At 47.4% G+C, this 13,259-nt stretch overlaps 1 protein-coding gene across 2 annotated transcripts in view; it reads left to right on the forward strand.

The window, feature by feature from the left end:
- Positions 1-9,749, forward strand: part of arhgap35a (Rho GTPase activating protein 35a) — a 52,388-nt gene extending 42,639 nt beyond the window's left edge. For both annotated transcript variants that reach the window (XM_023813724.2, XM_023813725.2), the window contains exons 5-7: positions 950-1,081; positions 3,606-3,711; positions 4,169-9,749. In XM_023813724.2, the coding sequence (XP_023669492.1) occupies positions 950-1,081; positions 3,606-3,711; positions 4,169-4,580 (650 nt within the window). In that variant the 3' untranslated portion in view covers positions 4,581-9,749. The remainder of the gene's footprint in view (positions 1-949; positions 1,082-3,605; positions 3,712-4,168) is intronic.
- The last annotated feature ends 3,510 nt before the right edge of the window (positions 9,750-13,259 follow it).

A 13,259-nucleotide genomic window follows, 5' to 3' on the forward strand; every position in this document is an offset into this window, starting at 1 on the left:
CTCAGAGAGGGGAGTGATGTAAGAGTTAAAGAGGTGTTACAGTGCCCCCCCCGCCCCTAGCTGGCAACACTGGGCATCCGCTCACATCCAGGTGACCTTTGACCTCCCTTTGTTACACTGCTTCCAGAAGCCCCTTCTGCAGCGGGATGCTTACATGTGAGCAGGCCGGTATTGTTTTACCGGGAACAATGGGTACCCCCCCCCCCCCCTGCCCCCCCCGGGATCCTGATGCCTTTTCTAATCTGCAGAAATTAATCACGAGTGAGCTCCCTTTAATTAACTTCATCCCATTTTTTTCTGCAGACACTCGTCACATCTCTGTCTCATTTTTCCCGCTTCTTTCTTTTAATTGAAAACAAATGCTTAGTGCAAAGGCGGGCTCGGTAATTACAGTTGTCTTGCCGTGTACATGAATGCCTCCCAGTGTTTGATTTCTTTCTCGTCCTAGCCTCTGTCAACCCCCCCCCCCCCTGCAATGATTGAGAAATTATATCTTTGATTTACACAGTGAAACAGGAGTACCGAGTGCATCAAAGACCTGCCTGTTAATCCATAACAATCCCTGTCGGAGACACGGAACGTCCGGAACTACTCATTTGTTAGGTCACGGTGGCTTGTGTAAGGTTCCGTTACCGTTCTGATGGAAGGCAGCGGAAGTATCCTAAAGGGAGGACAAAGGGAGTGAACGTAGTGGGGAGAACCAGAGCCCTTTGGATCTCCGGACGGGTTCGATGGGCCTGGGGCCTGTGATGTCAGCTGGCGCTGACGGTTCTCGGTCTGTAGGGGGCAGGAGGCAGTTATAAAAAGAGCATGATGGTGTCCCTTGCTGTCTGAAGCGGGAGCAGCTGGTCAGTTGGCGGGTGGGGTGGCTCCTGCACAGAGGGCCATGGTGAGTGTGACTTATGCCTCTTTTTTCCGCTTATTTTTTTCTCTCCTGCCTGCCTTGTAGACCACAACCTGGATCTGGTGGAGAAGGACTTCACTGTGAACACGGTGGCCGGAGCCATGAAGAGCTTCTTCTCGGAGCTGCCCGAGCCCCTGGTGCCGTACAGCATGCAGACCGAGCTGGTGGAAGCTCACAGTAAGTGTCCCGCGGGGGTGGGGGGTGGGGGGGGGGCGGTTTCGTGTGGGAGACTGCAGTCGGAACAGTGCAGTACCCAGCACACAAGCGCGCACACAGTCACATGCACACGCCCGCAAACCGTGCCTGGCTTTCTCACTCCCTGCGCTGGCCGCCTGACGGGTTCCGTGGACGTTTCGCCCGCGTTGCCTGACGGCAGAACCTGCCCCCCCCCCCAGCCGGGGAGAAGCTCCGACGAGCTGGAGATCGCCGTAATGAAAACGGAGGAACTTTTCTATTCACAATTTAAAAGACAGTTGAAACTAGGGGCCTGACTAATTTAAATGTGCCCGGCCTGTATATCCACCCTAACAAAGGATTATCTTTTAGCATTTCAGCTCTCACCCTTCCTGCTTTAACTAGCCATTCTGAAGGTTTTGGCATTTATAAAAACATGGGAATTGACTCTGATGGCTGCGCCGGTTCAACTCTGAGATTTAGAATCGAGGTGGACAATCTTATCCAGAAAGGGCCGGTGTGTGCGGGTTTTCGCTGCAACTCCCTAATTAGATTACTAATTAGCTAATTAGATTACTAATTAGAGGACTGATTGGCTGAAGAGTCCTGGGTTTGAATAGCTGACCTAAAGGTTGTCCCAAAAACCTGCATACACACCGGCCCTTTGCGGATAAGACAACATGTCACCAGTTAGAAATGATGAAACACAATCAGAGCCCTTCAGATTCCTCTCCCCCCTCCCTGCCCCCAAATCCACCACTAATCCAGTGGGCACAGTATAAAGTAAACAAAGACTAGAAATAAACTTATTGTTTAAACGTTTTGCCGCTTACACAAGCCGTATAAATAACCTTTCTGAAGTACTGTGACAAATTTATTATAGATGAAGCTTCTCCCCATCAGACCAATGATGAATTGGCAGTCAGATCTGGTGTCAAGATCGCAGCTAAGCTGTCATGGGGAAGCTCTGTCGTTAAGTGCCAGGGATTGTTTTTTTCTAATTGTGAAGGCTACAGTTAAGGTCACCATGCAGAAACCATCCTGGGTTGACGGTCTGGAGCTGTACGAATGGCGGGCCCTAGTTCGGGGGTGCTAAGGCCAGGGTGGGGCCCCACGGATGTCAGCCTGGCCTAGCGCAGCGGCCTGGACTAGGCTCATGTCCAGTAGGGGTCGCACAGCTTCAGATCTTAAAAGTAGACAGTTACGTCATGAAAGTCGAATCGACGACTAGTCGCTGATGACATCATTAATAAAACTGCAGGAGAAGGAAACGCTTTGCGACAAGCGATGATCTGTATTGACAAAACTCGTTGCATATGCTGACGACAGACAGCTCACACAAATATCTTTTACGGGGAACAGAAACGACGACAGACTGCAACTCGGCAGCAACAATTTATATATCAGTAACACTTGTGTGCTACAACTTCCATTTAAGTGTGAAAGCAGACTGAAATGTCGGTGTAACACTTGGGGAGGAAAACAAAACCACGTACCATGCAGCCTGTAAGCCTGGACGTCGCTGTCCTAAGGCGCTTTCCCACCCCGCGACAGGAACTGTGACCTTTTACGCTAAACGAGCAGTACACCACCACCCCAAAACAACGGAGCATAAGCAAGTCTTCTGTTAATTATTTCTTAGTTATTGGGATCATACGTCCACGTCGTTAATGTCACAGTCACACGATCAAGAAAACCTATGTCAAGCTTAAAGCGTCATGGCAGAGCGGTTAAGTTTGACTTATGAACTAGACGGTGCAACCCCTAAAGTCCAGTGCAGAGCGGGATGATGTAGAAGAAACCAGGCTTCTGCCATGTAGATTGGGATCTCCTGGGGGGGGGGGTCACATATTTTTGCATGTATGGCCTGTATGCTTTTTCCAAGCCCCATAGGGAAGTCTGAGGGCGCATCAAAGGGATGGATGCACACTTTGTATTTCGTAAAAAAGGAAGTTGGCGTGGTTGTATCTTTATGTGAGTCCCCAGAGGAGGGAACAATGGCAGCGTTGTGTCTGTCTGGGCGCCACTGTAGGGTAATTTTTTGCATCGCATTTGGCGATCAGGCAGTGGCCGAGGAGACAAACTGTACCCCGTGCCTCTGTGGCATGTTCGGCGAACGGCGACCTGGTAGCAGAGCGTCGCAGTATGGCGTGAGTGCTGGAATCGGGCAGCCATGCACTGCACGGTCCTGACTTGTCATCTCCCATCTCCATTTGGCCATACCTGCATGAGTCTGCGCATTCCTCCGCGAGGCTGCATGAGTCTGCGCATGCCTCCGCGAAGCTGCACCGGTCTGCGCGTGTCTGCGCGTGACATTTGAGATACAATGCAGAAAAGCAGTAAATCTTGAAAAACGTGTCGCGCACAAGTCCCTATAACGTTACCCCGGTGTACAACATCTGATGATCAGTTAATGTTATGTTCCGCCTCTGTCTGAGTCATTAATATGATGATAGTCACTGACTCAGAAATGGCCACAAAGACAGAGGTTAGAGGTGGCATCAATCTCTATTTGCTCTCTCTCCAGAAATCAACGACCGGGAGCAAAGACTGCACACCATGAAGGACATACTGCGTAGGTTCCCCCGTGAGAACTACGAGGTCTTCAAGTACGTCATCACCCACCTGAACAAGTAAGTCTGATTCCTGCTTTCCTGCGAGGCCTGTGGAGGGGTGCCGGGGGGGGGGGGGGGGTGGGTGAGAAAATGTAAACCGGAGGTGTAAATACGCGTCAGGAATGCAACCGCTTAAAGTTTCAGATATCCTCTTCAGTTCAGTTGAAGTGAAAATCTGCCACACTTTGCTTGGTCTGTTTTCGCTGTTTCTGAGATGAGTTACAGTACTGGGATGTAAAGTCACTCTGTCCTCATGTAATCCAGTGAAGAACTTTGGTTGCATTTCCAAAACTCACTAAATCCACAGAAATTTTCTCAAACATATGCCGTGGACTGAGTGAGCTTCAGAAATTTGCTCTTTAGTTGTAGGGCGAGATGTTTGCTAAGGTCTCGTTCCGGGGAGTGTTCCACGTCTCGCCGACGCCGAGTGTTTTGGCCAGCAGGGGGCGTGTTTCTCATCGTGCTTCCTTTCCAGGGTGAGCCAGAACAACCGGTTGAACCTGATGACCAGCGAGAACCTCTCCATCTGCTTCTGGCCCACGCTCATGCGGCCTGACTTCACCACCATGGACGCGCTGACGGCCACACGCACCTACCAGACAATCATCGAGAGCTTCATCCACCAGTGCGGCTTCTTCTTCTACGGCCAGCCCTTGGTGGAGACGCCCAGCGGTCTGCCAGGGCTACCCGCCTCCCCCACCGCCACCCTCATCTCCTCCGGGGGCGCCACCTACCCCTGCCAGTCCACGCCCCCCCTGGCCACACCCTTCACCCCCCAGTCACATCCATCCCCCTCCCATTCCCCTCCCCCCACTCCGCAGTCCCCTCTGCAGTCCCTGTTGCCCCTGCACCCCCACCACACTACGGCCGAGCAACAGACTCTGTGAGAATGAGAGAGCGAGAGGGAAGGGGATAGGCAGCAAGACCAGAGTCCTTTCTTCCCCTTTTGCCACAAGGAACAAGAGACTTTTGAGCCACTTAAGTAACATGCCACTTATATTTCTTCTACCCTTTCCCTTGCACTCATTCTTTCTTTTTGTTCATCCCCAGTTTCTTCCGGCCCCACCCCCTCTGCAGAAATGCAGACTAGTAAATGTGCGTATCCCACTCCCTCAGCTGACTTTCTGCTGCTTGGGACCCCCCCCCCCCTCCCCAAGGCTGTTATTTAGGATCTGGCCTGCAGGTGTCAGCAGAGAGCGTAGCTCCCCTCTTATTCGGTGTGAGCGCTGTGCTCTGAGAGGACAGCGGGGGGGTCAGCGGTGGAATTCGGACGTCTCGCCGGACACTCTCTAAGTCCCCCCCCCCCCCCCTTTTCTCCCATTTGCTCCCTCCAGCTCCTCGCCATCCTTCCCTTGAGCTTCCCCCCCCCAGCGCCCCCCCCCCCCAGCACCACAACCATGAATTGATCTTCTGTGAGGGAGTGAGGCCCAGGTGAGAATGGCAGGTTGCTTCTGACACCTCGTTTTAGGGGATTCGAAAGGACTGTCCTCTCTGATCCTTGTATATGGATGGAGACCCCAAACCTGTCACATGTATGTTTAAAAAAGAAAGAAAAAGAAAAAGGAAAGGAAAGCCCAAACACCCCATTCAGTCGGGATGCTCGGGTTCCCCCGTGGGGAGGACTTCAGCAGAACATTCCAGGCGAACAGAACCTTAAAGTTGCTCCCTCCTGACACTGAAAACACTACAAGCGCATCTCTACATGTCAAGCTGGAACACACAGATTTAACAGGCTGAATTGTGTGGGTTTTTGTTTTTCTGTTTCCATTCACTCTGCTTTATCCCCCCCTCCCCCCCCCCAAAAAAAAAAATCTGTTTGGATCAGTGTGGTGCAGTTTGCCATCCTGTCAGCCTCCTCGCACCTGTAGCCATTCTCTGATCACTTGCAGATGTCAGGGACTTGACGGAGACACGTGACCGAGTGACACAGGAAGTCCCACCTCTCTGGGGAAGGGGGAGGGGCCTGCGTTGATTCCCAAAGGCTTTGCACTTCCTGGGCTGGGGGTGGAATGCTGAGGGCCGGCCAGAGGAGGAGGGGGGCACGAGAATGAGCCTAGGGAAGCACTTTATTGCACATAGAAATGCGACCCTGCAGAGATGCTTATGTGGAACCGGGACTGTTTGCATGGGTGAGACTTTCGCATCCTGGCAGGTTCCTGAGTTCATTTCTTTCCTTTTTTTTTTTTTTAATTTTTTAAAAGGAGTTTTTATTCATACTCACCCTGTCAGGGCAGCCAATTGCTGTTATCCCATCTGTGAAATAAAATGGGTGGCCGCAAGTTTAGGAGAGACTGCGATTGTGTGGCCGAAATGCATGTGGAGGAACTGGGATTTGCGTTCATGTTTTTATTCTGAGTTATTCCGGCCCGCTGTGGACACGGCATTCCCTGTACATGTATGCGTGTTTGATGGACTGGGGAGGGCAGATGTTGATCAGCGGCCCTAAAACGGGGGTAGATCAGAGCCAGTGGATGCCGGGGCTGGGAGGTGGTGAAGGGCTCGCAAGGCACCTGAGATTGTCATCGAGGGAGGTTTCTGCATGATGATCGGGGATGACATGGATTTTGACCCACATCTCAATTCTAACTACGTGCAACGATTTTGGTTCCTTCCTAAAACACCCTCCACGGTTGTGTCAGTTTGGTGGGGCAGCTGCACAAATTACATTAAGTCCAATTACCACGCGGTTCTTGCCGCTTTTATTTTGTAGTGCTCAGAGAGATCCCCTTGGACATCCCACAATCCATTGCTGTAGCATGCAAAGTGACCCACAGATTCGTTCCTTGGCTGTGGACGCCCGTGGCAACTCATCTTTGTGGCTGCGGGGGGTGGCGTTTATCCCCGAGCGCTTTCCACTCGCCGAGGAATGGAGCGTCACCTGGTCGCCATGGAGACCCCCTCCCCAGGGAGGAGGTCAGGGGAGTGGAGGGGCTGGACTGTGTGTGTGTGTGTGTACGTTTGCCCCTCATAGCATAGCATTGTGGGTAGTGCTACGGTGATCCACAGCTGAATGACGATTGAAAGACTGATTTGAACGAGAGAAGAGAGAGAGAGAGAAAGAGGGATGTAAGAGAAAAAAGGAGGGAAAATCTGCAGCAGAATTGATTGGGGTGAGGTGACAGGCCAGTCCAGCGGATGTATGTCCCAGTAAGGGGGGGGGGGGGGGGGTGCAGGCTGCCGTTTTCATTTTAAGAGTGCCAATTAAAACCTAACCCTTGGGTCAGAGCTGACTTGCAGCAGAATTACTGATGAGAAGAACAGAATGTTGTCCAGGTCGATTTAAGTTTGCAATATTGGGGTTTCCAGGGAGGAGAGACCAGTCCGCTCCCGGTGTCTGCTTGGCACAAAGAATGGGCGACGGCCCGTGGCTCGATTCAGCCCCTTCACTCCCTCCCCCGTGCAAGTCTTTCATCAGCCATCGAGCTGGTTGCGCCGTACACGCGAGCGAGCTGCTGCCACCTGCTGGACAGAAACGCACATTGCGTCGGGTTTAGATTTTCCAAAGCACTTGGAACAAAGGGATCGGGCCACCTTCAAGGTGAACACCGCTGTTCGCATTTGCCACTGAGGTGTTGCACGCGTGGGACTGAAGCAGTTATTGGGGCGTGCCATTAAATTCACCATGCTGTTTTCGTGAAGTCACCACAAAGAGATATTCTATAGGGTAACCCACCCAAGGCGGCATGAGCTGTGCATCCGCGGCATCTGACGTCCAGTGGATCGTTAACTGTTTTTTTAGTGGGTTATTCACTTTGACGTTGAGCAGGTTAAGGTTGTTTTGTGCCGACATGTTTTCCGGGCGATCATGTGGGTCGTGCTACTGGCCTGTTCTGTTCTCTATGTTCATGTCCTTGGTTGTGCAGTTTGGGCCCAGTATCAGAATGTAGGCTGTTCTTATTATCGCAAATATTCTGTTTAGTAAATTGCTACATTCAATCTGGCAGCTATTTTAGAGAGTAACCTGAATTTCTCTGTCCAGGAGTGTGTGGGAGCTGGGGTAGAGGCCCCAATCTTAACGGCAGTGCGCTGTTGAGCTCTGGAACGTGGACCAGGCCCAAATGGCCATCAAATTCCTCAATCCTATACTTAAACCTTCATGTTATTCCATGTTCATTCCTTCCCCACCCCAATGCTTCTGCACTGCCACATCATTAGCTTTGATTTTATACGGCCCCCGTCCACAACTGCAGTTAAACAACCAATATCCAGTCAAACATGCGCCCTTTAGATTTGATGTTTTCACTGCATTGATGTTGATAGAATTGGTTGTTAGCGCCTGCTGGAGATTTAGCTTTAGCATGAAGGAAAGCGGTGAGATCACTTGCTGTAAGGGGGATTAACCTCTGTTGCCTAGCTACCACCGTCTTCCAAGGTCCAGATCTTCAAAAGTGAAGCGTTTTAAAGGCAGGGCTGGTGTCTTTTAAACCCCTACAAAATGTGGCCTTCCAGGAACCAAGTATTGCATAATTGATTGACGACTGCATGCCTGCTATGTAAATTCGCTCTCTTTATAGTCCACAATATTAGGGAACGAAATTCTGGGTCCATCAAGGGACTGAGACACACATTACTCAATGGGGAATTCGAAGCTTGATCATTTCTGGTAGTAACACTAAGTCTCTTTGGCATCCTTTCAGCCAGGCAAGCAAACATGTGGCGGATGACTGTCTGTGGATGTGAGGGTTGGAAACGTGGAGCCGCCCGGTTCCTTCCAAACCCCTCTGCCGTGTGCGTTTCGCTAATCGCTAACTTAGCGGAGTTGACCAGTCTACCTGGAACTAAAGCTGAGAGCGTTCATGATGCAGGGCGTTGATTGGTGGTGGTTTTCTTACTCAAATCTGTCCTCCCCTCAAATTGAAAGCCCATCTAGGTCACCTGTCATTTCCTGGTGTTGAGTGTTTTGCCAGGCAGAAAAAAACCAAGGCTGTTTTAAACATGGTCATGTACAGTCCAGTCCACAAGGAGGCCAACGGGGAGAGGGGGGTTGTGTTCGTTTGTTTGGTTTTTTTGTGGCTCTACAGTTGGAGCCCAGTTGCGTAACATAGGCATTTCAGTTTATCCTGTCTGCCCATCACCATACAGGCGAATGCCAGCACGCATTAAAATTCTCTGTCCCTAGGACGGGTACATGGGGAACGCCCAGCCAATCAGTGCAGCAGAGCGTCCCACCCATGCCTCGTCATCCACCCACGCTGCCCGTGTCACATACGCCGGCCCCCTCCTGCATTCTCTACTGTGGCTCTTACTTGAAGAACTCTGCTTGTAACGAAATCGCAAAAATCCCATTTTACGAAGATCGGTTCAGTTTGTTTTGATTTTTGTTCTCCAGAGGGTGAGTTGAAGTGGCATTTTGGGAGATGGGGGGTTTGAAGGAAAAGCGGGGAGAGCGCGGAAACCCCTCTGGTACTTTTTGGATGCCGCTGTGGCGATTCTCTTCGCGCTAATTGACGACTTAACACTACAGTGAACTGTGAGCACAGGCGAGGGCACAGCTACAGGGGGGGAAAGAGAGCGGGATAGGCCTGAGGTTTAGGAAAACCAGGAAAACGGTTGTTAAAAAAAATGTGACAATGGTTCAGCAATCTTCTGTGGCTGCCTCATGTTTTTCTTTATTTTTGCAAACAATGGAGACATTGTCTGTTAAGTTAAATGAAAACAAGCAAACTATATTCAAATGGCTGTTTATTTGTATGTTAGGGGTCTAACACTTTGCCCTTTAGTTGATGGTGATAGCAGGCATTTCTTTTTATGTTTTATTTTAATAATTAAAAAAAAAAAGACGTTTTTTAACAATTTTGTGAATGGTGTTAAGGCCAGTTCAGTATAGTGCATGATTTAAACCAAGCCAGGGAGGGGAGCCCTACCACTCTCAGTATTTAAAACAAAAAAAAAAAAATAGTTAAAAAAATCAAAATGAAGTAAAGTGAAAACACATCAACAACAAAATCATATTATTTGCTAAAAGTATGGTAATTTGTCTCAATGGGAATGGTGTACAAACATTAAGGCCTTACGTGATCTGTATAATACTAAATAAATCAATCTTGTAAAATCTGCCTCCTGTCAGTCTCTTCTTTTGTTTTTATTTTCACAAAGGTCATATTAAGCTTGTATCCCACAGTGGGGCTATGCTCAATATACTCAGTTGTTTTGTAACACTTTGTGGTTCCAGACGTAACTGTTTAATAACAGGTTTGGCTTCTCTTTCTTTGCACTACTGAGCTCCGCATCCACTTTTGGGATTGAGCTTTTCCAGCCGGAGCAGCAGCAGCTGCAGCTGCAGTCACAGTTAAATTTGCTCGCTGTGGACACTTTTAATGATGTCACCATAAACGGACTATGGAGTAAAAGGATATTCAACTCGCCTGCTTTTTTTTTTCCTTACGTTCAGCTCAAAGATTAAAAATTCACTCATTGCCTTTAAGGAGCTGCTCTGATATGGATTCTATTTCGTCCATCTTTACCAGAGCTGTGTTTGTTCTGCTATTACTGGTGTATGCACCCATGCACAAACAAAGTATTCAGTGTCTGACAATCTAAAATTCGGCTTTCCAACCTGAAATGGTAAAAAAAAGCTAACTGGTATTAAGCTGGTTAAGGGGAAAAAATAGATATAAGGGTTTTCTGTGAAATATGGTCCTGGCTTATGAAAAACGATGAATTTTGTCATCTGACTTGTTTTGAAGGGTGCTGCCCTCCTGTTTTGTAAAGAAAATCTCTTTAACTGACCTTTGTTCTGTCTAATCTTATTTTTGATCTTTTAGGACATAATAGACGATAGATAATGTGTGACAGAAAGCTCTGGCAGCTTATGTGACCTTTGAACTATAACCTTTAAAACTGCCAGGGTCAGCCTGAGAGATGTTTACTGCACTGTACGCCATTGATCCGATGCAGCCGAGAGGGCGTGGCAGCCTCAGAGACCTTGGCTCACAGCCTCGTGGTTTCTGCCAGGGTATTGGATAAATTTTGATTGGTTGGCCAGATATCACATGACCAGCCTGGACTCCACACTGAAAGAAAGCCTTTCTGCTCACGTCCTGACTGAAGACCTCATAGTTTTGGGTTCCGTGCTGCAAAAAAAGACCTGGTTGTCCCGATTCTCCGCAATCATGAATGATAAAACCAGTTGAATTATAATGCAAGATTTGAGCAATGCGCATACTTACTTTGTTAGTAACTGCTTATCTGTACAGGGTTCTGAACGGTGTAAACCTAATGCAGGAAGTACATGATATAAGGCAAATCGCACCGCAAACAAGACAATGGGCCAAACCACCGCGGGTGACCAGCGGGAAATGAGGTTTCCATCGCTTCCCCTTTTCTGAAGAGTTGTTTTTAAAATACGTGTTATGTTTATTAATACACTGAAAAGGTTCATGAACTAAAAAATAATACAGATTAATTAAAAGATTAAACATTTGGGACGTCATAAAACGTTACATAAATTCAGGGCTGGTCAATTCTACAGGCGACATATTGGCGGCCGCCCAGGGCGCCGTCTTCTGATGCCGACTTCGCAAACTACTGACAAAGTGAAACTGGATGGTGAAATTTCCCGGTGGTGACGGGGCGCCACATTGGCTTCGACCAGCACTGTATGAAGTAAATACGTAATACGCTTTCTAGGTCGAGTTATTTGGCTTCATTTCTGTGCGGATGCAACAATCGGTTGTTGTTTTGTTTCAGGTCCTGCGTAGTATATCGTTTTATTGTATGTAGGTCCTGGAAATGAAAATCTTCCCGTGGTATTTATTCTTTAAATACCGATGGCAAGGATATCGGTCCACAAACTTTACGTAGCGTCTTATACTGATACGCAGTGTCACCAGTAGGCGGCGCTCTTGTCACGTTTTACTGGGTTCGTTAATCTTCGTGGACTACATTCTAATCCAACCTAGGGTTTAAATGTGAGCATTTAGGGGTACTGAGTAACACTGAACAGTAATAGTCTCAATAGCGAACGTTGGCATATAATAATGATCCCAGATGCTATGGCGAAATCTGTGCAACTGTGTAAACTCACATGCCCATACATAAACGCGCTGGATGTCAGATTTTGAAGTTTCAAGGTTATAGTAATAGGTTATATTTTGTAAGATGTTCCTGTTACTATTCACAGAAGACGGAATGAATGCGGATATTATCCCCACACGCAGAGACATTTCCATCGATATATCCTTAAGACTCGGGGCGACTGGTTTTTATAATAGCTTTATGATCCCTGATTTTTCCCCGCCTCTGTCGTGAGGTAAATTACCACAGTGTCACGCATGTGTTAACCAGGGTTACGGACTGCATGGTGACTTACCGTGATTGTTGATTTTCAGAACACATCCGTGACAAGAAAAACAAATCTTTGTTGTGCGTGGCAAAAACTGTCAAATTACGAAACACACTGAATGAAAGTCAGACTCCGTTCGTCTTGAAATTTTGTATTACATACGCATTCCTCTATTGCACCAGTGTAAAGGCTGGAGACAGTTAATTTCAAAAGTTATAACATCCGAGTTTTTGTTTATGACTAACTAATATATTTCTATACTTGTTAAAAACTTTTTTTCACCGACATCATAAAAACGAAATCATAATAAAAACAAAAAAGCAATATGTTGTTTTGCCCGATCTCAGAGATAAATCACTGATAGGTCTGTGAATTAACGTTTTTTTTTTCATTAATTTGTTAATGTCTTGCAACATCACATTTATCTTTACGATTAAATGATTTGGTAGTAAAAATCAAATACCGTGAATTGGTAAATACGTCTGTTTAACAAGATGTAGGCTAGATAGATATTAATTCGGGTAGGCCTAGTCGTTTTTCAAATGACTTTGAATCAACAGCCGTAAATCGCGAAAAAGTGTCATTGTTTAATGTCTGAGCAGTTTACATGCGTTTTTGTAAATTAATTAACAGTCCATAGGGACATTGACAAACAGGCTGAGGCACAGAAAGGGGAAGCTGGTGTGTTCGTCCAAGGCATTGACTGCACTGAGCCGGGTTGATTTACGTTAAACTGGGTAAGACATAACCTAATTATGTATATAATGTACGAATTCCACACTTTACTACCAAATTATTTTATTATAATTTAATAAAAAGAATGTTTGAAGGCCAAGTACTTCATATAGTAGAGAACTATGTAAGTGTTCTTGCTGGTCACCTAGTTAGTCTTACCTCTTCAAGGCAAATGCTGCCCAGAGCTGAATTTTAGGCGCATTTGTCCTCAATAGTGCACTTGTCCCGTAAGTAATAATACCTGTGATAAGGAACTGCTTAAAAGTTTCGAGAAGCCAAAGTAATGTAGATAGGCCAAGTCCTAGATAAGTGGAATGAGGGAATAAAAACCAAGTAAATGTTAATTTTTCTGGTTATTTTCACTAAGTTCCTTCCTGCCTGTAGAGCGCAGGCATAAAGTTGGTGTTAAGTGAAAGTCACCATCCTGAGTGAATGATGAATGCGCGTTTAAATCGGCTGTCACACACACTAGTTCTGGGTATACTTCAGAGCTGGCTTTTCCCTGTTTAATATAACAGGTGACGACACTTTCTTAGCTAATTACGCA

Source organism: Paramormyrops kingsleyae, chromosome 17 (assembly GCF_048594095.1).
Source record: "Paramormyrops kingsleyae isolate MSU_618 chromosome 17, PKINGS_0.4, whole genome shotgun sequence".
In the NCBI taxonomy this organism is placed as follows: Eukaryota; Metazoa; Chordata; class Actinopteri; order Osteoglossiformes; family Mormyridae; genus Paramormyrops; species Paramormyrops kingsleyae.